Source organism: Acinonyx jubatus, chromosome D3 (genome assembly GCF_027475565.1).
Source record: "Acinonyx jubatus isolate Ajub_Pintada_27869175 chromosome D3, VMU_Ajub_asm_v1.0, whole genome shotgun sequence".
Classification (NCBI taxonomy): Eukaryota; Metazoa; Chordata; class Mammalia; order Carnivora; family Felidae; genus Acinonyx; species Acinonyx jubatus.
This window is the reverse complement of record NC_069392.1, coordinates 78,008,723-78,035,726: the sequence shown is the minus strand read 5'-3', so window position 1 is coordinate 78,035,726 and position 27,004 is coordinate 78,008,723. Positions and strand designations below refer to the sequence as shown.

At 38.0% G+C, this 27,004-nt stretch overlaps 1 protein-coding gene across 11 annotated transcripts in view; it reads left to right on the top strand.

Annotated features, from left to right (window-relative positions):
- Nucleotides 1-27,004, top strand: part of PIGN (phosphatidylinositol glycan anchor biosynthesis class N) — a 103,823-nt gene that overhangs the window by 69,163 nt on the left and 7,656 nt on the right. For all 11 annotated transcript variants that reach the window (XM_015077234.3, XM_053205801.1, XM_015077235.3 and 8 more), the window contains 8 exons: nt 1,866-1,968; nt 7,897-7,999; nt 9,671-9,757; nt 12,501-12,556; nt 13,078-13,153; nt 15,651-15,724; nt 23,689-23,731; nt 25,915-25,967. In XM_015077234.3, the coding sequence (XP_014932720.2) occupies nt 1,866-1,968; nt 7,897-7,999; nt 9,671-9,757; nt 12,501-12,556; nt 13,078-13,153; nt 15,651-15,724; nt 23,689-23,731; nt 25,915-25,967 (595 nt within the window). The remainder of the gene's footprint in view (nt 1-1,865; nt 1,969-7,896; nt 8,000-9,670; nt 9,758-12,500; nt 12,557-13,077; nt 13,154-15,650; nt 15,725-23,688; nt 23,732-25,914; nt 25,968-27,004) is intronic.

The window sequence follows — 27,004 nt, the reverse complement described above, 5'->3', positions numbered from 1 at the left end:
TTATAAGTAATGATCTCTGTCATAGGACATGTTAGTTTTTAAATCCCCAGAAAAAATAGGGGCGCCTGGGTGGCTCAGTCGGTTAAGCGTCCGACTTCAGCTCGGGTCACGATCTCGCCGTCCGTGAGGTCGAGCCCCGCGTCAGGCTCTGGGCTGATGGCTCAGAGCCTGGAGCCTGCTTCCGATTCTGTGTCTCCCTCTGTCTGCCCCTCCCCCATTCATGCTCTGTCTCTCTCTGTCCCCAAAATAAATAAACATTAAAAAAAAAAAATAAAAAAAAAATAGATCCCCAGAAAAAACAAAAACTCTGAGCGAGAACTGTAACATTAAAGGGAAGTCTTTGTGTCATAGTGTATAACTTCACAAATACACAGTTAGCACATACCAGCGGAAACCACATATGGCAAGTTGGGGGTCCGATAGACGTAGTAGCAACCCAGCTTTTCCTCATTCCTTTGCAGCGCAGCCTGGCTCACTTCCTCGGTTTTCTTACCCACTGAAGGGTAAACCACAGGGCAGAAGAGAAGCAAAGAAAACGCAATTTGTGCGCATGGCATTATATCTCATTTTGAAATCTCTAAAACTTCTAAAAAGGTTTAAAGAATAGTGCACTTACCAGAATTACAGAAAGCCATCCTCCACGTCAAATGCTTATCCCTCATCTGTGTCTATGAATGTGTGTATGTGTACACTTTTTTGAAGACCGTATTCAGCACTTTTATCTATTCTACCATCCTTATAGTAAGTTTTCAGTTGACCCAGCAACGCTCATGGCATTTGTTTCTTTCTTTGTCTTTTATGACATTGACATTTTGAAGACTATAACCAACCACAAGCCCTACCCTACAATGGCCTGTTACTCAGTTTGAATTTGTCTGATGTTTCTTTGTAATTAAATTGGAGTTATGCATTGTCGGCCAGCATACTGCATAAGCGATGCTGTGCCCTTCTTAGGTCACATTTATAGGCTCATGGTCTCTATCTGTCCCTCATTGTTGATGTTAATTTCCATCACCCTATCAAGGTGTTGCCCAGTTTTTTCACTGTATATTTACTGTTTCTCCCTCTCCCTGCAACTAATAAGCTGTCTGTGGGGACACACTCTAAGGCCATCAAATACGCTCATCAAAATTTTCCCTAGATGTAGCATCCATTCATAAGTCTTTCCTGATCCAGTTTTTGTCACGATGGCTATAAAATTGATGATGTTCTAGCTCCAGTACTCACACTGCATTTACCAGAGGTTCTCAGCATTCTCCTTTAAGAATCTCTCCTTCTTGGGGTGCCTGGGTGGCTCAGTCGGTTGAGTATCCAACTTTGGCTCAGGTCATGACCTCGCAGTCAGTGAGCACGAGCCCCGAGTCAGGCTCTGTGGCTGGAGCCTGCTTTGGATTCTGTCTCCCTCTCTCTCTTCCTCTCCCCCACTCACGCTCTGTTTTCTCTGTCCGAGAAGTTTCAGGGGTGCCTGGGTGGCTCAGTTGTTTAAGCGTCTGACTCTTGGTTTTGATTCAGGTCATGACCTCACAGTTTGTTGAGTTCAAGTCCCGCGTCTGGTTCCACACTGACAGCACAGAGCCTGCTTGGGATTCTCTCTCTGTCTCTCTCTCTCTTTCTCTCTCTCACTCACTCTCTCCCTCTCTGCCTCTTCCCCACTTGCTCCCTCTGTCTCTCTCTTGAAATAAATAAATAAACTTTAAAAAAATGTTCAAGTTTCAAATTTCTTACAAAAATGATTAGGACAAGTATAGCCCAATTGAGAGGTCACAGAAACAATAGCTGCTATAAATGATCCTAGGATCAGTGCGTCTGAACTCATGTCCATTGTGCTGGCTGTACTGACACTACCCTCCTTTGTTTTATTGCAGCCTTTTCCCTCGTCCTGCCACTGCTGAGTCCCACAAGTCTCTTCGAGCGGTTGTTTAGCATTCTTCTTTCCTTGATGTCAACCTACATACTGCTAAGCACAGGGTATGCACTGGTTTTAGAGCTTAATTTTTAGTAGCAAGTTTTAAATGATATGGACATTTCTCTTTGAATATTTTACCTCTGGAAATGAAGTATGTGTAAATCTTGAGAAAATTAGAAATATTTTCTGCTTCGTAAGAACTGTATATGACTTGATCTTAAACCTTTTGTTTTCTTGTTTTCATAGTATTGCCTGTTGTCGTTGTCTTTCTGTTTATTTCTTGGAGTTGCTAAAATGTCATTTTACTACGGTGTTAGAAAGTTCTGGTTGATTATGGAGAAACTTAAAGTCTCAAACAAGGACTTGGAAGAACTGTAGCTCTGTGACATTACTTATGTGCACTTCAAATGATGCCTTGATTTGTCTGTTCTTATTTGAATATATCTTTTCTTGTAATTTTTAGTCTTATGTATACCATACTCCAAATATTTCTTTCGATTCAGAAACTCTCAGAATATTTTCCCAGAAATTAAAGAGCCCATTTTTATTTAAGATTTAAATTTTCTTGTAAAACAAACACAAAAACTAGCAGCTTGAAGTGTTCTCTAGAAGGCCGTGAAACAGTGATATAATCGTCCCGCCTGCTTTTGAAGAAAAGGATTCTTTACTTGCCTTTGACTTTTATTTCATCCTTACTTAAATGCTGATGAGGGTGCGAAATATGTGCATTATAACAACACTGGATACCACAGACAGCTCAAATCACCACTACTCACTTGGGCTAAATTTGGTCCAAATATAGGATCTTGATCTCAAGTAGACTAAACCTAGGGATTCCCTGTGCTATCAACAGGTTATTCCCAGTGTAGATGATTTTGTAAATCTATTTTGGGTTCAAGATGTAGGTTTATTCTTTGGGAAACTTGGTTGTCCTAATTCAGAATTAGAGGGATGTTCTCCAAAATCTTTTCATAGTAGACCCTAACATTATTAGTGGCCTAGGCCCTGGGAGCTCTTGTAGTCCTCGGATAAGAGATGATCCAGAAGGGTGCAAAACCTTCCCTTACCAGAGCTCCTCACACCTCCTGCCTTCCTTTCTCCCTCCATACCCAGATCTGGAGCACAGCTGTGAAGATGTAATATAAGCAACATGGAAATTTTCACCAGTTACCTCATAAGATCTTAAGAGGGGCTTGCTTTGAGACTTAGAACTTTGAATTTTCAAATTAAGCTTGAAGTCTGTCAGCATGTTCTTACTCAAAAGTGATAAACATAAGGTGACCTTAAAACTGTTCATTCTTTTCCCCTTCATTGGTGAAATTTCAGGATAAATAATTTAGTTACAATAAGAATCCATCAAAATTTCTATGAATTAGTTTTTAGTCTGGATAAGAAGACAAAAGGTAAAATCATTTCTATTCTAACCCAGCATTTTGGGGTGACACATGAGTTTCATTAAGAGATCATACCTAGAGGTTGCCTTAAGAAAGTATGTGTTTGAGGAGCATCTGGGTGGCTCCATCGGTTAAGCATCCGACTTAGGCTCCAGTCATGATCTCGCGGTTTGTGAGTTCGAGCCCCACGTCAGGCTCTGTAGTGACAGCTCGGAGCCTGGAGCCTGCTTCGGATTCTGTCTCCCTCTCTCTCTCTGCCCCTCCCTCACTCATGCTTTTTCTCTCTCTCAAAATATAAATAAACGTTTATATTTCTCTCTCTCTCAAAAATAAATAAACATTAAAAAAATAATTAAAAAAAAAGAAAGTACGTGTTTGAGAGGGTCCAGAGATATGTGCCAGCTTCTACGTAGTCACTTAATAATCAGTAATCCCTCTTCTGTTTTGAAACTTCACATTCTAAAGCAATAAACAAACGTGAACGAATGTGTAGAAGATTTAAGAAATACAAACAAATCTAAAAATAGATCTTGTTTGCTCTTTAGAAGGAAAGGAAGGAAAGAAGAAAGGACGATTAAAGTTGAATTTTTAGTAAAAAAATATTTCATGATGTTTTAAATCGTCAATTTCACAGTCACAAAGATACCAAAACATATTACTGTAATTTATTTTAAGAAAATCTAAAAAGAAAAAAATTCAGGTATAAAATCAGAACAGTAGTAATGAGTATGACCTTGTTAATGAATGTATTAAGAAATATATTATTCAACATCAGAAAGCATATTTACCTTTGCAGAAAAATGCAACAGGAATAGCCTAAAACAGCACAGTCTAACAATTTCCATTAGTTCATTTTTCAATGTCAAATCAGTTTTGCAAAACTAATAGTCCACCTGTCATTGTTCCACATTAACTATTTTGGACAATCTGGAGGATTCTCTATGTAAAGTAGTGAATAGTCACAATTATAGGATATTTGAAAGAAATGCAGTTTTATTACTTTACAGAAATACAGTAATAGTAATCCTAAGTTCTAACAATGTATCCTTGATTTAATGAATAAAGGGGAGTCATTTTAATCAGCATTTGATTATTTTTATGCAAATGGAAGCTATTGTAATGCTTGAAAGTAGTTCTAAGTTTGTTAAACATTTCCCACTAAAATTTTATTTATATTATCCCTTTGCTTAGCTAACTATAAAACAAAGCTAAATGCCTTTTCTGCCCTGTTGAATTTGCAGAGACCAAAGTGGCAGATCCTAATTTTGTAAGGTTTTATTATGTACACTGTGAGCCTGTGATGACATTTTATTGGTATTTCAGTTTATTAATTCAGATATGCAGACTTTATACAAGATATTGATTGTCTAAAGAAATAAAGTCCCATAGGAAGATTGTCTTTATCAGATTTATTCATCTACATTTTACAAATGAAAATGATCATAGTTTATAGTTTCTGAAAGGAAATAAATCTGTAGCACTATTTGTAGAACTATGAGATTTATGTTTCCATATATTAGGAAAGAATGCTTTCCTATATAACTGCAAATATTTTAGGAAATCGTGGTCCTCTTTTATTTAGAGCATACACCTTCTTGATTCAATTCAACAACAGTTGTTTTTCCTTTCCTGCCTCCAGTGTCCTGACCACTAGACAGACAAATGGGCACAACAGTTAGCTTACCCCAGATGCATCATAGAGTCATAAGCTGCTGTAAAATAAGGACTTTATTTTACGGTGTTAGGCAATTACAAAATGCAACAATTAAGGTATTGTGACTTAATTTGATTGAAAATTATAAGATATAAAAAAATGCCTAGAGACGGGTGCCTTGGGGGCTCAGTCAGTCAACTGTCCCACTCTTGATTTCGGCTTAGGTCATGATCTCACGGTTCATGGGATCATGTGCTGATAGCACAGAACCTCCTTGGTATTCTGTCTCTCTCTGTCTCTCTTCTTCTCTCCCTCCCTCCCTCTCTCTGCATCTCCCCACCCCCCTTCACGTTCTCTCTCTCTCTCTCTCTCTCTCAAAATAAACAAACATTTTAAAAAATAAAATAAATATATAAAGGAATGCCTAGTGAAAGAATTTGAGGAGGGGAGCTGAATTGGTGCCATCAAGGACTCATGTAGAAGTTGAACTAAATTGTAAAGAATAGCTGGGACGTAGGCATTCTAAATCAACATTTGTTTTTCAATTATTTGTTAAAATATCATTGTAAAAATAGTATTAATCACAGTTTGAAAAATAGGGATAAAGAGGAAAATCAATCTATTAAGCCTACCCCTCCTCCTGATATTCTGGTATATTTCTTCCAGTCTTAACCTCTGTATTTGTCTTTTAACATGGTGTTGATTATAGTCCATATACTATTTTATATCTTTTTTTTCCTACCTAACTTTATTTTAGAAGCATTTTCCCTGGTGGCTCATAGGCTTCCTAACTATCATTTTAATAGACACTTAATATTCTATGATGTGAATGAACCTTGATTTATTTAGCTGTTCCTCTATTTTTGATCATTTATTTCCATTTTATATTATCATAAATAATATTTTGATTTGCGTTTTTGTATACAAGCTTTCTACATAGTTTAGATTAGATCCCTTTTTCACTTCTCACATGTAGTATAGGTGGGCCGTGAATTTTTTTTTGACTTTTGTCTTCAGAACAGTACCAGTTTATAATATCACCAGCAACCTATGACAGGTCCTATTTCATCATATCCTCCACAGTATTTGGTATTTTCATTTTTAAATAAGAGCTTCAAATGTGATTTTAATAGGTCAAAAATGGCACAGCTTTGTGTAATTTTCTGTACCTGTTTTACTAATGATATTTTCTCATGTATATATTCTCTATTCATATGCTTGGGCATTCTACATCATTTTAAATGTTTATTTTTATTATTTTTTTTCTTTCCAGAGAGAGACAGAGACAGAGTGTGAGTGGGGGAAGGGCAGAGAGAGGGAGACACAGAATCCAAGGCAGACTCCAGGCTCAGAGCTGTCAGCACAGAGCCAGATGTGGGGCTTGAACTTGTGAACCACCAGATCATGACCTGAGCTGAAGTTGATGCTTAACCGACTGAGCCACCCAGGAGCCCCCTTTTTATTTTTTTAATGTTTATTTTTATTTAGTTATTTATTTGTTTATTTATTTATTTATTTATGAGCGAGCGAGCATGAGTGGGGGAAGGGCAGAGAGAGGGAGTTGGGCATTCTACATCTTATATACCAAGTGATTTGTGTATGCTATCTTAAATATCAATAGTTCCTTCTGCCTGGTCTTCAGTGTTTTATTTTTATGATCAGTAATAGAGTTTAAAGCATTTTGCTTCTTTTGCTTTCTCATGTTTAGGAAATAGTGCCAATTGGAATAGAGTTCACTAAGTGAAAAATTTGAGAGAAATAAAGGTTTTTTTTTTGTTTTGTTTTGGTTAGTTTGATTTTGTTTTGAAACTTCCACTTGGATAAGTAACTCACCCAGCAAATACTTACTGTTAGCTGGGCCTGCAGTGGTGGCACAGGCAGAGGTCTTACAAACTAGCGGGAAAGACATGTCAATGAACATGGGATTCCAACGGTGTGAGAAGAACTGTAAGGGAATATTTGGGGGGCGGCCAGGGTGGCACACTTAGCTGGACGAGGATGAGAAAAGACTTCTGCCACTGTCTTATCTCCTGAGCCTTTCCCTTGTCCACCTGATAATGTCCACATTAGACCACCCCAGAGATGTACCGTACATTATGGAATCACTTCCTAGCTTGCTTCCTGTTTTTGTTTTTGTTTTTTCCCTTCTGTAAACAGTATTACAACAAACATCTTCATATGAGAATTGTAGTGCACATGTTGGATTATTTTCTCAGGGTATGTTCCTAAAAGTGACATCATTGGATTATGGTATATGACTATTTGGGGAATTATAGATACACAGTATTGAATGGTCTTCCAGAACATGTTTATTTCTATATAGAGTATACGAGAGTTAGTTTTCATTACACTCTTGTTGACATTATTATATTTTTTAATGGATAAATGTGATAAGCGAATATGGTATCTTCCTGTTCTTTTAGTTTCCATATCAATTATCAGTAAGGTCAGACATATTTCATGTATTTATTAGCTCCTTTTTTTTCCTTTCTGAGAGATTTATGCCTGTATTACACCCCCCCCCTTTTTTAAAATTTGGGATGTTTGCTTGTTCTTCTATGTCTATTAATGATTTTAACTCAAGAATTGACTTTTTACCTTTGTCTTAATGTTTTCTCTCCTTTTTTGTGTATTTGTTGTTTTACCTTACACTGATTTCTAAATATCCCTACTATTTTAAAATTGTAGTGATCTCAAGATTTAATAAATTTTAAAAAAGATGATGCTGGAGTTGATATTTAAATTTTCCCTTCCCACTTTCTTCTTCTGGAAAGCCTAGAAAATTTAAATTTTGTGATATTCTGACTTAGAAATGTTATCAAGGATGTTTTAATTTTGAGAAAGACCTCTCAGCATAAATTTGCAAATTTACTTGTTTAATTTTTTTTTCTTTTTTTTCCCCCCTCCCCTCCCACTTCTTCCCCCATGCCTTTACTGCTTAGGTACGAAGCTCTCTTTCCATTAGTATTGTCATGCTTAATGTTTGTCTGGATACAGGTGGAGCAAGAAACCCTGCAGCAACGTGGTATTTCCTGCAAACAGAAGGTAGCTGGGCAGAACCATTGTTGCATTTATTTGAGAATAAATATTTTCTGTTTTAGAAGGAAGTTGCAGTGTTAGTCCATCAAAAATTTTAATGACTGCCATTTAAGGCAGTCATAATGAATTTAGTAATAAAAATGAAACAATTCGTTTGTCAGAAAAATTTTCACTTATAACAGAAAAGCATGATTTCATTGTTTTATAGGCATTAAACAGGTTGGGCTTAGGGATTATTTGTGAATCACTGATGTACAAAAACATCAATGTAGATGAAGGAGTAGAGGGGAAAGAATGTTCTTGATCTTATTTTCTTCTGTTTTCATATCTAATTTTTCTTTCCCTCAATTTATTTTAGTCACAAGAATATTCAACATTGTCACAAGTCAGTTCATGAATTTGATCAGAAGGTGCCATTTGTGTTTTCTGTGTTGTTTTTCTCTTTCTAGTGGTCCTATCCCAAATTGTTTATTCTGCTGCCTTAGTGATCGTGGCCTCAGTCCAAATCTTAAGCTGTTTATTCACCACAGTATACTTTGAATTGGCTAAAAGCCAGCTAAATTTTAAGGACACATTTATCATGCTGAGCTATACAGTGAAATTGATGTCTCTTGCCTTTATTTTAGAACTGAAGGTAATTTATAAGAAATTGGTGACAGAATATTTACACTTTTACTGAGGTCAGATAAAAAGAATATTGCAGAAAAGCACCTTCGTAGTTGATCCATTGATCCATCCATAACTGGTTCCAGTTGAGTTTACAGAAAGTAATTGATAATTTAGAATAATGAATTTCAATAATGAAGGAACTTTATTGAAGTATATTAAATAATTACTGTTTTTTAACTTTCAGCCCTGGAATATTAAAACAGTACATGAAAAGCAGTTTTGATCAGATTCAAATAAGTGGTCAGACTGTCCTTAATAGTAAATATTAAATATTTTAATATTAAGTGGATATTAAATTTAAAAGTAACATTTTTTGTGTCATTTTTTAAGTTCTGTTTTTTATTGGAAGAGATTTTTTTATATAAAGGAGTATTAAAGTATAAAGTATTAAATTTCTAGTAAATTTACTAGAAAATTACATGGAAAGTGGAGGAAGGGGAAGATCTCCCTTTAAACTCCCCCATGAGTTTTTATTTTTATAGAGAGAGGGGGATTAAGCAAGAGTGCATCCACATTGTTGGACTTGAGTGACTTTCTATTTTACCAAAAGTAGAAATCTTTTATATTTTATAGAGAGAAAATAATTTTTCTACAAATAGAATTAACAGAATAACGAAGAAACAGAGAAATATTTGATTTCATCATGCTTTTTCATATCATGCCATATTTGGGTTTTAGAAGGTCAGGACCCTGAAGAATCAGGACTTCAAAAGGGAAGAATTACATAGGGATTGAAAGTAAACCATTTACATGGGATAAGGAAAAGCTCCCGTTTATTATACATTCAGCAGTACTACAGCTCCATTCAGCATATTGTTAGCAACGTAGTCTGCCTTTTGGCAGATTTTATTAAGGTGTAATTAAGCTATAGGAACAGCTTTATTTTGTTTGCTTTGGTCAGTACAGGATAACTTTCTAGCTCTTGTAACTTAGACTGGAAGGTTGCCTTTGAGGGTAGAAGTAAGCGAACCATTCTTGTGTGTTCGTATATTTCCAATTGTCTCCCAGGTCACCAGTGTCCGGTTCACCTGCAGTACTGATATAACCCAGTTCCGACAGCTCTGTCTGGATGACGTCCGGAGGGCCTTTTTCCTTGTATCCTTTGTTTGGGCTTTGGCTTTAAGGCGCTGCCACCTCCCGTTTAGTGGGGTCAGAAGGTGTTTTCCCCTTTTCACTTAATAGTGGTATCACCTGGGAGGGGTTAGCCCCATCAACCGTAATTTTCTTCATATGGTTCGTGTTTTTAAAAAATGGTGAAACTGTAGAAAAGCACACAGAATGATACTAAAAACAAATGTATATGTGTGTATTCCCTCCATCCAAGATATCAACAAGTAATATTTTGTCACATATGTCACACATTAAAAAAAAAAAACTAAAACATTACAGCTAAAGCTTAAGTTTTTATTTTTGTTTTTTTTTTAATTCCCAACTCCACTCTAATTTCCCTCGTCCAGAAGAATCCACTATTATGAGTTTGGTTTGTATCTTTTTATGTGTGTATTTTGTACTATACTCATGTTATGTAATATCTTCCTCCCAAAGTTTTCGGATCACATCTGAGGCAACATTGTGTGAAAGTTATTAGTGGTAGAAGTCTAAAGGACAATATGGGGGAATAAAATCTCACTTTGGGAAGGCTGGCTGATCAGCTTCAATAAATTCGCAGGGAGGTATTCCCTTTGAACTTACCGTGGTGTTCTCCCTCTCTCTGCCTCTTGCTTCTGCCCTCCGTTTTGCTCTGTCTTTGCAGGCTCCTTCCACTCACCCTATACGAATAAACACTCCTTCCCCTGAACCCTTCGTCTCCCTAAAGTATAATTTTATCTTGTCTTTTCTGTTTACTCCCAAGCTTCTTGGAAGAAAAATCCATAGTTGCTGCTACCATTTCCTCCCCATTTAGGTACTATAGCCTTAAGCCTAGAACGCTCAGAGCGGTGCCTGGCACGTAGCAGCTGTGTGGAGATCTGTCAGATGTCCCTGCTGAGACTGTATCCTCACTGGGTCTGCAGGCGCTCCCTGACCGCACAGTCTGGTCTTGAGTTTTACTTGACCACTCTGTAACATTCAACTCTGTTCACTTTTTCTTTTTCCTTGACTTTCAGGACACGATCCAGGTTTTCTTCGTAGCTTTTACATCAGCTCTATTCTCCTGCACTAAAACTTACTCTTCCTTTGTCTGATTTTGAGTGATGTTCTTCTCCAAGCTCTACGCTTAACTTTCTCCTCTTCCTGTGCCTGGATAATGTCACCCTCTCCTATAGCTTTGACTGACGCCTCCACGCAGACAACTCTGAGGTTTACTTCTCTGGCCTTGACCTCTCCTGACCTCATGAGCCATATGTCCAGTATTCTGCGGGGCATCATCAAATATATGTCTGAAACTAACAACGGTCCACCCTTCTCCAAAGTCTCTCTCTGGCGGGCCTCATCTCACTGAATGGCATCACCATACTCCCAACCACCCGGGCCATCAAACTTGTTGTCATATTTAGCTATTCCTTGTCCAGTTCTGAAGTCCCACTGTCTGCCCTCATTCTCCATTTCCACTCCCAGTGCACCAGCTCGGACCTTCCTTGCCCCTAACATGAGCTACTGAAATAACTTCCCAATTGTATTTCCTGCCTATATTTATTTGTCTCCCTGATTTGAATATCTCACTGTCACTGGTGTTTCTTATTTGTATCGCTCACCTAAAATGTTTGTGGGCTTGTCATTGTCTCCACAGTAAAGTTGAAGGCTTTTTATTAATATGCCACTAATCTATTAGTTAATTAGTATGCCACTAATCTTACTTTCTCTTTCACTGTATCCTTCAATAAACTCTAAGCTTCTGTCATACCTGTTAATATTTCTTGACTATGTCTTTTATTTCCCCACCGTTTACCTTAAAACGCTCCTCATGTACTTCTATATATTGTCATAATCTTAGTTACCATGTGAGCACTTTGAGACTATTTTATTCGTATTTATATGCTTAGTGCCTAGCTCTGCTTCTGACTCATTCTAGACAATAAATATTGGTTGGTCAGTTGATTGGCTGAGTGAATAGATCCATGAATACATTTGAATCTCAAGTCACCAACTCGAATGCCACTTTTTCACTGAAAGTTGTCATAATTCATACATCCTCTTCAGTGTTTCTTTACCACTTTTGTGTATGTGTCTGTAATAATATAGTAGCTAACATTTATGGAGTCCTTTCAGTGGACCAGGCAGTATATAAGTACTTTTCTAGCAGTTAGTTCTTAGATACCAATAGGATTAATACTTTTTATTACTGCATTAAAACAGATGTTACGTGTAAGAAGTGTCAAAAAGATGTCTAGCATTTTCTCATGTCTCATTCTCTGTTGAGTTATTATAGAACATGGTATCTTATTTCCTTCTGAGCCTTCCAAAGAACCTGGCACGTTTCACATGTGGTGGGCACACGGTGAGAGTATATCAACTAAAACAGAATTTCACCTAAAGATGCCTGTCACATGCACTGGGTCCATGTTCTCCTTTTGAAAAAACCATCAGTGGCCAACTACAGATACAACACTCCAACTTGCTTCTGTTAGAGAATTGGAAAATGCCCTCCCAAAGGTGCTAGTGACAAGTGAGGATAACCTCACATGCCTCGTGTTTTTAGCACATTGCCTCTTCAGCCTGGTTCCTTCAAAATTCATTTGTGAGGACATGTAATGGAACATTCACTTATGACAATTTATGACCAAGTGTACAGGTTAAAAATCAAGTTACCTTCCTGGTAGAATAAGCATATCTTTTCTAAATGAAGGAGAAATTTGTATGAATTCCGACTTGTTTTGGCCATTTCCTTAACTCTGTTTAGGTTTTCTTCTTAGTGACAGCATTTTTTGGAACTGGGAACATAGCTTCTGTTAACAGGTAATTAAAAAAAATTTTTTTTTTTGATGTTTATTTATTTTTGAAAGAGAGACAGAGTGTGAGCTGGGGAGGGGCAGAGAGAGAGGGAGAGACAGAATCCGAAGCAGGCTCCTGGCCCTGAGCTATCAGCACAGAGCCCAATGCGGGGCTCAAACTCACGCACCGTGAGATCATGACCTGAGCTGAGGTCAGACACTTAACCGCCTGAGCCACCCAGGCGCCCTGTTAACAGGTAATTTTAAATGAAAACAGCATATTTATAATAAAAAATAATACAAGTTAGATTTCTGTTCTGTACCATACTTTTTATCCCGAAGGATATATTTTGGAGATTGGTGTGCATCGGCACATGCATATCTACTTCATCTGAGTGGCTTCCTGATATTCTTGATATGATGTAAGCTTGTGTTTTAGTAGGAGTAGCTTTCAGAAAGGTAGTTGAAACATCCTTTTTAGTAGAACATTCTTTTAAAGTTACGATGTGAATTCTAAAATCTTTTTTCTTTATGTTGGTTCCTTAGCTTTGATCTTGCCTCTGTCTATTGCTTTCTGACCGTGTTTAGTCCTTTTATGATGGGAGCCCTGATGATGTGGAAGGTTAGTTTTCTTATGTTCTTATTATATTAAGATACTGATTAAGATTATCAATTCATTGTGACATTAAGATAGATTATGTAACACATTACATGACCTTAAGATTATGAAGTCATTCTGACAGAGTGAGATCGCATAGAAAGAAGATACCTTCCCAGACAATGCTGTATGGGAGGTAGGGCCCTTTAGCTTTTACTCCAAAATATAGCTAACCTTTTTGCCTTATGCTTAAGCCCATTTAACTTCCACAAAGTACAGATTCTGTGTAAATCCTGGGAAGTCCCAGCACAGATGATTAAAGCCTGTGGGGAAGTACAGTGCAGGTCAAAGCTGTAGTGCTCCCAAAGATTCTCTATGTTCCCCACAAGACTGCCAACATGTTATAATCTGTTCTCATAATCCATGTATCTAGAAGTGATTGATTCACTCACCAGGTATGTCACTGAGTGCTTACATTTACAGTAATGCAGTGGGCACCAGCTGGATGACATGGCACCAAGATCATGACAGACTCCTCAGCTCTGGAGGTTCAGACTCCTGTGGAATGTAATTCATGTTCTTTCCTTTCTTCTGCAGGGTCACTCTGCTTGTCTTATTCCCTCTACCACAGTGCCTGGCACATTTTACGTAGTTAGTATATATCTGCCTAAAATCTGATTACCTTCTGTTCAGATCACAAAAGTAACCATTGTTAAAAGTATGTGTCTCTTAATTAGATTAATATCCCCTTTTTTTTGTTATTGCATTGATACAAATGTGATCCTAAGAAATATCAAAAGGATGTTTTTCTCATGTCCCATTTTCTACTGAGCTATTGTAAAACATGTTATTTCTTTAACTTTCAATTAGTTTTTTTCAATTTTTTAAAAACATTTTTATTTATTTTTGAGAGAGAGAGAGAGAGACAGAGTATGAATGGAGGAGGGGCAGAGAGAGAGGGAGACACAGAATCTGAAGCAGGCTCCAGGCTCCGAGCTGTCAGCACAGAGCCCGATACGGGACTCGAACCCACCAACCGTGAGATCATGACCTGAGCGGAAGTTGGACGCTCAACTGACTGAGCCACGTAGGCACCCTCAATTACATTTTTAAATGGTAGTTGCTCTTTTCTTAGTCTATTGAAGAGTATTGGCCTTTCATTAAAAATAAGAAAAAAGTGGGGCACCTGGGTGGCTCAGTTGGTTAAGTGGCTGACTATTGATCTCAGCTCAGGTTATGATTCCAGCGTCATGGGATGGAGCCCTGCATCAGGCTCTGTGCTGACAGTGTGGAGCCTGTTTGGGATTCTCTCTTTCCTTCTCTCTGCCCCTCCCCTGCTGAAACTCTCTCTCAAAAAAAAAAAATAATAATTAAAAAATAAAAAAGTAAAGAAGGGGCTTTGTCAGTTGAGCTTCTGACTCTTGAGTTCGGCCCAGGTAATGATCCCAGGGTCGTGGGATCGAGCTCCGTGTCAGGCTCCATGCTGAGTATGGAACCTGCTGAAGATTCTCTCTCTCTCTCTCTCTCTCTCTCTCTCTCTCTCTCTCTCTCTCTCCCCTCCCTCGCCCCTCCCCCAATCTCCTGAGTGCTCTCTCTCTCTCTCTCTCAAAAAAAAAAAAAAGAACTTCCTTTAAAAAAAAAAAACAAAGAAAAACAAAAGTTTAAATTAAAATACTAGATCTTTACTCTCCAGCCACATTCAGAGCTGTACTGACATAATGCACTGGATGGCTTTTTTGACTGATGTGGCCAGAAGGGAAGGTCCTCCCAAACTGTATTTTATTTCACTTGCAACAATCTCATCCAGTCTTGAACATCATTTCTTTTCATTAGCTTCTCTCTCCTTTCTTTTTATTATATATCAAGTGCGCGCATGTGTGTGTGTGTGTATACACATACTTAATTGGTTACTGGAAAGCAGTAGCTCAAACTATTAATGTGTTAGCTCTGGATTATGGATTTTCAATCAGTATAAATTGTATTATAACTTTCTCAATTTTTTAATAAATATTTTACAGTGAGTCTAAGTTGTTTAATCAGAAATAAAGTTATATTAAGATAAAGGAATAAAAAGCAATGGCAGAACAGCTAAATCATGTATATAGAGTTAAAGTATCAAGTGACCAGATGGGTTCAGGGATCTGTGAATCAAATTATCAGGCTCTCTAATTTATTTGATTTGGGGCATTCTGTGCCTCTCATACTCTCTTGGAATCATTTGAACAGGTCATTAATTACTATAATGACGTAAATCAAAAGTTTATATTAGGTTTTATTTGGAATGAGTGTTGATATTTGTTATCTTTTTATACTGCATATGCTATTGATGTTGATTTTTAAATCCATTTCATCACTATTCTATATATCATTGATCTCATGGTTTTCAGAGTTTGCTCTTTACTAACGTAGATAAAATTTGTTTGAGAGGTTAAATTACTGCTATAAGCAGAAAAAGCATTTATTTTTAAGTTTTTCAAATTCTTCAACTACCCATGGCATGGTCTGTTGTCCTTTTAAACAGATTTTAATCCCCTTCGTTCTTGTGATGTGTGCTTTTGAAGCAGTTCAGTTAACTACGCAGTTATCATCAAAAAGGTAAGGTGAATATTTAAGAAGCATTGGATTTGTCCATGTTGAGGCAGTGAGAGTAAACGTGATTACTAAGATGCTGTAAAATGGTTGTTTATTATAAAAATGGGGAAAAAATGTTGTACCCTTGTAGCCAGAGTTCAGCTGTCATTAGAGAAAATTAGTTGATTAGAGCCTCTAGCAGACAAATATGCTTTCTCAACAATAAAATGTTATTAGAATATTATTCAAGCTAGCAAAGAGCTTCCCAAGAAAACAGTAAAACATAAATGTTAAATTATAGTTAATGACTTGTTTATCATAGATATAACTGTGCTTACAAAACACAAGGGATATCATTCTCTTCTTTTGGGTTATTTCTTAAATATGTATGAGACAAATGTGTAACATTATTTCATTTTACATGGCTTTAAATGAACTGTTCTGCATGTCAATAATTTGCATAGTTTCTTAGTCTTGTTTTCTACACATTTGACAAGTGGAATGGGAATTATTCCTTCTAAGTTTTGAGAAATTTCTGAGCAGTCAGTCTTACGCAATCAAGACTCTGGAAGAGAAGCTGTCAACTCAACTATTTGCTTTTTTTAACCAATAAAATTGCCTCATCAGCATGGGACTGATCAGGCTCTTTGAAAGACACTTGAGATAAATATGAAGCTTCTTAGCAGTTATTCTTGAATCAAACTGGCATATTCAATGCTGAAAGAAATAACTAATATTAGCATAAATTTGCATACTCTTTTTGATGAGTTTAAGCTAGAACTGAGTTTAGCATATTCTTATGCATCTGCTGTAATAGTAATAATTTTACAAGATTTTCTTCCACCGTTTAAAAATAGTAGCAATTTCTTTCCGGTTTAATTTAGTATTTTTACAGCATATTTACATGAATTTAACATTGAAAACATACCTTGTCAATATCACATAAAAATAGTTAGATGCAATTAAAAAAAACCTGGCAAATGACATGCACTTCTTGCATCTCTGTGAGCGGATACATGTTTGTTGGCAGGGATTTTAATGTGGAACAAGGAAGAGCTGGTGTCGTGTGGAATGAGAAGTGGAGGGTGGGTACGTGTGTAGTAACTGTCCTGAGACTGGCACAACAAAAGACTAAATGTCAAGGTAGAGAACAGAGGCCAAGGAGACAAAGTCAAGACTTCAGAAATGTCTTCTCTGTTGAATTCTAAAGCTTTACAAGTCACTTGCATTTCCCCCTCAATGTCACAGTGACCCCTCAGATTTAATATGCCACAGGCTGAGCCCGGCAATTCCTTTTCTGCCCGGTGAGAACCAGCTCCTCACCTTGTCTTCTTTATCTGATTCATCACACAAGCCCAAGTCCATCGCTCCCTGCCTGCCACTTGCTAAAGTAGCCACTTGATAAATATCACTGATAGCATCTCTCCTTTTTATCCTCATTTTCAATCTCAGTGTTTATGTTGCTAAGCATCTTCTTACAACACAATTTTTGAAAGCCTAGGGGTTAAGGTGGAGGCAGAATTTATACTAATGACTGGCTTGTTAGATCCATAATGCCAGGGATGGGTTCAGTATAACAAACCCGTGAGATGATTCTAACTGCTTTTCTTTTAACTCATTGCTTAAGTTAGGATTAAACAAAGGTGAAGTAGAAAAGCTGTGTTCATATTATTTTATTTTTCATGACTTTAAAATTAATTTATCGGGGCACCTAGGTGGCTCAGTCGGTTGGGCCTCCGACTTCGACTCAGGTCATGATCTCGGTGTTCATCAGTTCGAGCCCCGCGTCGGCTCTGTGCTGACAGCTCGGAGCCTGGAGCCTGCTTCGCATTCTGTCTCTCTCTCTCTCTTTCTCTCTCTCTCTCTCTCTGCCCCTCCCCCCTCTCAAAAATAAAACGTAAAAAATTAAAAAAAAATTAACTTATCTATTTTCTCAGCCTTGATAACTGGCTTCATCTCGGAAGACTTGTGTATTTTGGGTAGAGGTCATTAAAAGGAAGTATCCAGGCATGAAGATTACTTAATGGTTGATCCATTAAGGATGCTTTTGAAAACAACAAAAAAAGATGTTTTTGGTTTTAAACAATGAAAATCTAAGCAATAGTAGCTGAAATAGGGAATTATGTGTCTCACATAACATGGGGTGCAGAGGTTGGCAGTCCAGAGCTGGTGTGATATCATCAGCAACCCTGCCTTTTTGCTTTTCCATTCTTAGAGTTTGGCCTTTCTCCTCATACCTCCATGCATCATATCTACCATCCAGGTAGGAAGAAGGACCATTAGGGGAAAAGGCAAAGAGATGTGTCAGCTGGTTCTCCCCTCCCATCAGGGAAGCAGTGTCTTTCCCAAATGACCCATCCAACGTATTTCAGAGTATGTCTGAATGAGCAGAACTCTAAGGGGCACGTGTTCCTTCTAACCTGGAAGGTGGTTAGAGAGAAAGAAGTTGGGGCTTGGAGTGAGTGTTGGAAACAGACAACCCAAAGTGTCTTTCACAGCTGATAAGGATATTTTCAGCCCAGTCTATTTCACAGCATGAGGTGACGTGGAATTTGAAGACCTTCCTCACCTTCATCATGCATCAAAGCATAAGAGAGTACTGGACAGCAGCGGAGAATGAGAAGAGTTTTAGAATTACAGAAGGATTCAACAACCAACCAAATAATGAGACCTAAAAGGGATAATTTTCAGTTCTATATTTGAGTACATACTCAACTATACAAGAGAGCCATGGCTAAACAGTAGTGATTGAAAAAGAATGTGTGTGTGTGTGGGGGGGGGGGGGGTGGTCAAATTGTGATCCAGCAGCCAAAAAGCTAGTTTCTCATGCCCTGCACTAACTGAAATGAATGTAAGATGTTTTGAAACTATCACTTTGAATATTGTTTTGTTCTGTTAGATGTTTTGATCTTCAGGATGTATGCTCCCATATTTAGGAATCCAAATTTGAATCAGAATTACACCAATATCAAATCACTTTTATTGGAAGAGCACTTTCCAGGGGAAATTCTATTAAGCCAGCTTAATTTTTTAATTAATTTTATATGAGGTAATTTTAAGTTACTTCCAAATGTTTTCATTTTGATTTTTAATTTATTGAAATTATTTTTATTGAGGTCAATTTTTAAAATTTTGGTTCCTTTATCTAATTTTTATCTATCGTAAAGTTTATGAATTTTTAGCTCAGGCTGGTGTGATTTTTTTTTTTTTTTTTGTAATGGTTATTATCTCTAGCAGGTCTAATGTACCTAGGTCAGTTACAGACCTGGTTTTTGTCAAGAAGATTTGCTTCCTCCATCATTGCTTTGTCAGTTACAGATTTTACCCTGAGTGGTTTTAGCTTTCTACAGTGTTATCTGGTGTTGTTTCCACCGCATCTGATTTTTTCTGGGTCAAATTTTGTAGTGTTCTCTGGACCCAAAAGGAAGAAGTTAAGTCAGTCTTGTATCTGAAAGAGATGTCACAACGTGTAGTAGTAGCCATTTTCAATTTTATTTTACGCCGATTGCTTCTACCATTCATTTAGCACGTGATGTTTTCAATTTCCGTTACGTTCCAGCCACTGTTCTAGCTGCTGGTAATACACTGGCGAATAGGGCTTGCCATCTACTCAGTGAGACAAATAATAAATAAAACGTTTGCCATAAAATGTCAGGTTGTGTTAAATGTCAGGAAGAAAAATAGATTGGAGAGACATTTAAGCAGAGACAGGAATAAACACAGAATGAACCATGAAACCGTATGAAGAAAGAGCACTTTCAGGTAGAGAGGGTGTGGAGCACGCAAAGGGCTTGAGGTGAGACCGTGTATTGGAAGGACAGCACCAGGGCCAGGCGTAAGTGGAAGGTGCTAGCAGGAGAACTGGAGGAAGTAAAGCTGGAGAGGTAGGCAGGGACCAGATCATATGAGGCCATTTAGGCCAAAGTTTGGACTTCCAAAATTTTCCTAGTTGTGGCAAGAAGCCACTGGAAGGGCTCAAAGGCTCCTTTGTCTGTTGTATGGATAATAACTCGAGGACAAGAGTCACAGCAGGGAGATCAGTTAAGAGACCATTAGAGATGAGCAATCATAGTGTGTCGGTGGAGGTGGTAAGAGGGAACATTCATTATCATTTGTATAAAAACCCAGTAGCATGTATTTATTTCCTGAATCAGGGGGTATTCATGGGACAGACTCATAGGATCTAGGTGCTGAGTAGTGGGAAAACATCTTAGAGATAAAACACCCAAACTCATCTGCTTTTCATGGAAATGTTACATCCAGGACAGGAAAATAATAATCCCATCCTCCTGTCACAGTGATTTGATCACCATAGGTATTGAACACTCTGTTACTTTTATGCCTTCTTGTCTGAACACTATATGAGTAAAGCAAGGTAAACAAAGGACACATTCATGGGAAAATGGTAAGCGTGCTGAAGTTTTCTGAGAGGAGATAGTGCCTTGGGGAGACATTGTGCGTCATGGCTGGGGAGCAGAGGCCCTGAGGTCAGACGTGCTGTGTTGAAAGTCGGCCCTCACTAGCTGTGTGACTTGGGCAACTTCTCTGTTCCTCAGTCTCCACAGAATAGTTCAAAATTTGCTCTGGAAAAGCTTTTTCCTTGCTGTTAATTAAGTCTTAGATCAAACATCATACTGTCCGATGTACTTTTCTTAGTCAGCTGTCCTCCCCTCAAATTCCTAGGTAAGTTAGGTAACTCATACGGTGATGAACTGTTTCTTGTTTTTCTGTCTCACACCCTGTTGTGGGCTCAGTTGTACACCACCACCACCCCCAGCCCACCAGATACATACGTTGAATGGGACTATATTTGAAGTAGGACCTTTAAAGAAATAATTAAGGTAAAATGAGGTCATCTGAGTGGGCCCTAACCCAATACAACCGGTGTCCTTATAAGAAGAAGAGATCAGGACACAGACACAAACAGAGGAGAGACTATGTGAACACAGAGGGAGAACATGGCCATCCCCAGGCCAAGGAAAGAGGCCTCAGAAGGAGGGCAACCATGTTGACACCTTGATCTCAAACTTAGCCTCCAGAACTACAAGAGAACACATCGCTGGTGTTGAAGCCGCCCGTCTGTGGTACTTTGTTATGACAGCTTCAGCAAACTAATGCACACCCTATGAACTCTGTAAGGGCAGAGGTCATATCTTTCACCGTGTCCTTAATTGTATCTCAAGTTTTGTTACAAGGAGTAAGAAAGAAATCAGTAGTAGTAGGCAGGCAGGCACTGTATTAGATACTTGACATGTATTACTTGACTTAATTTTCCCAACAGTACTATGAAGTAGCGGTTACCCTGCCCATTCTATAGATAGGGAAACCGAGGCTAAGAAGATAGTAAGTCTTCTTACCATCAGGTGTGTTTTACTTTAAAAGGGTTGCAGAACATCATCTGTGTCCCACAGTAAAACATGGTTTTAGAAAAACATTTAAAAATATCAAACAAAACTTCAAAAAATATATTTAAAAGTCTGTTGCATTTTTTTTTTCATTTTTTTCACTTTAGAGAGAGAGAGAGTGCAAGTGGGGGAGAGGGGCAGAGGAAGAGAACGAGAATCATAAGCAGGCTCCATACTCTGAGTGGGAGCCTAACGCGGGGCACGATCCCTCAACCTCGGGATCATGACCTGAGCTAAAATCAAGAGTCGACCGTTCAACTGACTGAGCCACCCAGGCGCCCCAAGTCTGTTGCATTTAAATTGCCTTTATTTTTTAATTCTTGTTCCCGAAGAACTACAGCCATAGGGTAGAATTTTTGTTTCACGGATTTTGATTCAAAGAAGGAAAGCAGTTTGAAATAATTGGGGCTGTGTAAATTGGGGTAGATTCTGTAACTGGAACCATTAAAGCCCATGCTTTCATCGAGATTGTTACTTTGAGAATTGATACTTTGGACAGAAGGTTGTACTGGATGACCTTTGCGCTCTCCACAAACTCTTAGTTTAACACACTTCTTGTATGTCTGTTACATCAGACTTGCTTTGAATGGTAACAACACTTCACTTAGGATAAGTCTGACTTGTGCTACATATCTATGTATGTGAACTATTGAGTTACATTTCTATATTTCAGACCTATAGTTAGAAAAACAATTATGTCTTAAAAAGAAGTCAAGGATTATTTTAGACTAGGAGCACTGATTTTAGACTAGTTGAAATGGAATTGTGTAATGAAATTCAATAATTGATCACATGAGTTTGCCTGGGAGGAAAGACTTTTTTAGAACATTAAATTTATAAATGAGATGAGAGAAATCGGCAGCTTTCTTGCACCTCTGTAGTGTATATAGAAATTTAAAATTCTATGAACACTTTCCATTGTTGGTTTCTATTTGGACTTATGAGAAAAGCACCAGTTGATTTTAGGATTTGCATTTTCTCCCTTTTATTATCTAATTGCTGTGATACCTTAATGCAGAGGGAAATTTGTCCATTTCTTCAACTAAAAAAGCTAAGATTCTGTATTACCCATGAGCATTAAATTTTTCATTGCCTTGTTAAGGAAATCAAGGAGGCATGCTGTGATTTTTTTTTTTTAAGCCTTGACCAAAATCTTACATCTTACATAAAAATTAACTCAAAATGGACCACAGATTCAGACTTTTAGGAAAAGCATCAAAGAAAAATCTTTGAGATTTGGGCTAGGAAAAGAGTTAGACTTGACACCAAAACCATGGTCCATAGAAGGAATAATTGATAAATTGGACTTCATGAAAATTAAAAGCTTTTGCTCTGCAAAAGAGAAGACCCTGTTAACAGAATGAAGAGACAAGCCCATACTGGCAGAGCATAGTTACAAACTATGTATCTGACCAAGGACTACTATCTGGAATATATAAAGAACTCTCAAAACTCAACAGTACACACCAGACAATTTAATGACAAAATGAACAGAAGACCTGAGAGCATATACAGATGGCAGAGAAGCTGAAGAAAAGATGTTCAACATTGTTAATGATTAAGGAAATGTGTATTAAAACCACAGTGAGGTATTGTTTTACGACAATCAAAATAGCTAAGATAAAAAGTAGTGACACCAAAAACTAGTGAAGATGCCAAGAAATTGCTCTCAGATATTACAAATGAGAACATATATGGTATAACCACTCTGAAAAGAGTTTTAGTTTCTTATAAAACTAAACACACAACTGCCATGAGATCCAACAATTGCACTCTGTAGTATTTTTCCTAGAGAAATCTACTGTACCCAGGTGTTTATAGCAGCTTTATTTGTAATGTCCTTCAGTGCTTAACATGGTTAAGCAGGCTGTGGTACATCCACAAGTGGATTACTACACAGCAATAAAAAGGATGAAACTATTGGTACATACAGTACCTCAGATGAATTCAAGAGAATTAAGCTGAATGAAAAAAAATAGATTCCCAAAAGGTCACAAAGTATTACATAAATGATTCGACTTACACAACAGTCTTGAAATGACGAAATTATAGAAATGGAGAAGAGTTAGTGGTTCTCATGGGATAAGGCAGAGGGTTGGTGCAGGGAGGATACATGTGGCTCTAAAAGAGCATCATGAGGGATCCTAGTAATGATGGAAATGTTCTGTGTCTTGACAGTATCACTGTCAATATCCTGGATGCGATACTGTATGATAGTTTCGTAAGATATTACCTTGGGGGGAACTAGGCAAGGGGTACATGAGATCCCCCTATGTTATTTCTTGTAATTGCCTGTGATTATCTCAAGGTAAAAAGTTTAATTAAAAAATCATAATTCGTGTCCCTTTCCTACTGTTGAAATAAATATTCAAAATGTTAAATAACATTTTTGGGTTCCGGCCCGTCACTGCAGGTCAGTTGCCAATGATAACATGAAAAGAGCTCCTTTCCAAAAAAGTAGTATTCTCAGAAGAAAAAGTGCTAACAGAATATTGGGTTATTTGGTTGTTGTAATTTTTATTTTGCGGTGCTTTTAAAATGTGCCTGTTCTATTATGTGTAATCTATCTTTATTTTTTTCCAGCCTTTTTCTCATGGTTCTCGTCATATCAGACATTATGGCTTTGGTAAGGCATTATTGGATATTCAGTATAAATAAGATTGAGAAGTTAAGTGCTGATTTAATGTAATCAAGAGAAATCTGAATGCATTTCTGTACATGAAATCCTTAGATATTAAGTTAAAAGTCCTGGCATAATTTACACATATAAATTACTTTCTTTTTATATGACTTGTGCAGGAAGGGTGTTCTTCTGAAGGTATCAGAAGCCTTCCTACTTGATTTATTTCAATCTGTCATTTTATACCTAGTCTTCCATGGTGCATTATGTCTGAAATGAACCTTCCATAGGAAGTTAACAGGAAAAGCTAACTTTAGATATAGGTAATACATCATTTCCCTGCTTGAAATGTTGATTATTTTAAGCCTTCTCTCAGATTGAGAGAAGGGAGGAAAGGAAGGAAGGAAAGAGGAAATAGAGCTTTTTAAGTTGGAAGATGTTACCAAGTTGATGGCTCTAATAAGTGAGTTCTGAGTAAAGAGCAGGTAGGCGAGCCTCTCGTGTGGAGTATATTCACAAAAAGAACATACTTTACACCTGCAAGTTCGGGGGGTTCTCAAAACTGCTCTCAGGTTTGACAATTCGCTAGAAGGACGAAACTCACTGAAAATTGTTATATTCACAGTTATGGTTTATTATAGGAAAGGATACAGATTGAAGTTAGCCAAGGGAAAAAACTCAGAAGGCAGAGTCTAGGAGGGGACCTCTGGTCCTCTTGTCCTTATGGAGTCATGACAGCATCCATGTGTGACGTACACAGAGAGTCCTGCCAACCAGGCTCACCAGAGCCCCCGTGTCAACTTTTTAATGGGGATCAATCACATTTTGTTCCCCTGGCTGACCTTTAACGTCCAGCCCTTCTAGAGGTGGAACTGATACCACATGGCCCAGAGCCCCCAATACAAGATTGTCCAGTGGCTAAGGCTCCAGGCAAATACACCCATCAGGCATGACATCCCATGGGCCTAGATGTCACCCCAAGTAACTGAAGGCAAAGGCCAGACCTCTCTTTGGGCAAAACTAATTCTTCACTATACAACATCCTATGCTAGAACTGATTAGAGACACCAAGTAGCATAACTTCCCAAATCAGATTCCTAGTCACTTGATTTACATGAGAGCATTTTTGTGTTCTATTGAACTGGATATCCAGTATATTTATGAAATTGATTACACATAATAATGTCAGGACAAATCAGCTTTCAATTTTGCTCAAAAGGGGCCAATAAACAAGACATGTTAACAGAAGGGAATTTAGATTCTGATTCATTTTATAAAGAGTCATATTGCTTAATTTAGCTTACAAAGCCATTTGTGGCCTAACTTCTGCTTACTTGACCTGCATCGCCTCGCACCGTGTTTTCTCCACACCAGCCTCACGTTGGCCTTGCCACGCTATGCCTGGACTCTTGGCATTTATATGGGTTATTCCCTCTCGCAGGAACATACTTCTCTGATGTCCTCAGACTCCTCTTTCAACTGACTATTACTTTTTACTTAGATTTGTAGACTTTTCATTGGGACAGCCTTCCCTTCTACTCCATCTGGGGTATGTACCCCTTCTTCTATGCTCCCATAATTGCCTGTGTTTTCCAGTGATAACACTCTTCTCTCTCTCTCTCTCTCTCTCTCTCTCTCACACACACACACACACCCCTAATAATTTTATTGAATTATTCACTAGATTATACAACTCCTGCAAGAGAGTTTATTTGTAGGACCTAACACAGTGATTAGCACATAGTACACTGCCAATAAATATTTGTTGATAAATGGATGTTATGGCTTTTTTCCACATAGGTCTTTGGTATTACATAGTGTCTTTTATTAAAATTGGTTATCTTTGGGGCACCTGGCTGGCTTAGTTGGTACAGCCTGTGACTCTTGATCTCGGGGTCATGAGTTCAAGCCCCACAGTGGGCATAGAGCTTACTGAAAAAAGGATTAAGTTAGTTATCTTTATTTCTAGTTATTCATAAATGTCACTTTTGTGTTCATTTGAATGGTAATGCTATACCTAGCTTTAGTCCAAGGAAAAATTCCTGGAAAGGGCATATTCTTCTAGCTTCTAGTTAGATATTGGTTATAAGAGGTCAGAAATCTGAAACCCATAATCCTAAAACATTGTTTTTCAGCTGAATCCAAATAACTTTGTTTTTGATGGAGCCCTATTTTGTTTTATTTTACAGCATTTTTTCTTCTTGGTCAAGGATTATGGCAGCTGGCTTGATATTGGAACAAGGTGCAGTATATATTCACGTAGAAATTCTTAACAGTACGGTAAAAAAAAAAAAAAAAAAGGAACTTGATACCTTAGTAGAAGGTGCCAGTTTGAGTTTTGAGGTAAGCATAGCAAGTAGCAATTATTTTAAACCTCTGGAAGTGAGACCCATCTCTCCAATTCTCGGCATTAGCACATTAGCAAGCATTTTCTTGGGACAGTGTAGGGATCGATGGGAACCCTGGAGAGCAGGGAAGGTGCAAGAGACACTGCTTGAATCCAACCGGGATTTTCAGAGAAGGTCACTTCCAGAATCTGCGTGTTCTCCATATCTGTCAATCTCTTTAGAGAAATGATGCTCAGTTGCAATATGAAGTTTATGTGGCAGTTTCAATTGCATGTAGTCATTATCTGCCCCTTAGAATCTTTAATATGAGAACATTTAATGTGGGAAACATACACCAGTGTTATTTAAAGTATAATCTGAACCAAAAGTCTATTTTTTCTTTGTTGTGATTTGACTGTGAATGATTGCTCTAATCTGTTACATTTCTTCTCTTTGAAAGAAATAGAGTGGGAGCACGAGTGGGGGAGGGACAGAGAAGGGAGGAGAGAGAGAATCCCAAGCAGGCTCCACACTGTCAGCACAGAGCCTGATATGGGGCTTAAACCCACGAACTGTGAGATCATGACCTGGCTGAGATCAAGAGTCAGATGCTTAACTGACTGAGCTACCCAAGCACCCCTAGACTGATTCTGTTTCATTCAGTCAACATTCATTCAGCACTTGCGTTGCTGGGAATTGTGTAGGCCTGGGTGAGACTGTTAGATCTTCTCTCCTTTCTTCCTACCTCTTAGGCAGCTCACTCCCGGTACTGCCTCGTTATTCATAGACGTGTTTGCCTCCCTGCCTCATCTGATTTGAATCTCTTTCATTCAATGTGTGCCAGGCATGTAAAGGTCCTCCCTAGGCCATTTTGTTTTCACTGCTCTTAAGCTTGAATGCTTAGGGAAAGTTTTGGTGTCTCCTCCTCTGATCCCAAAGTGTCCAGACAAGA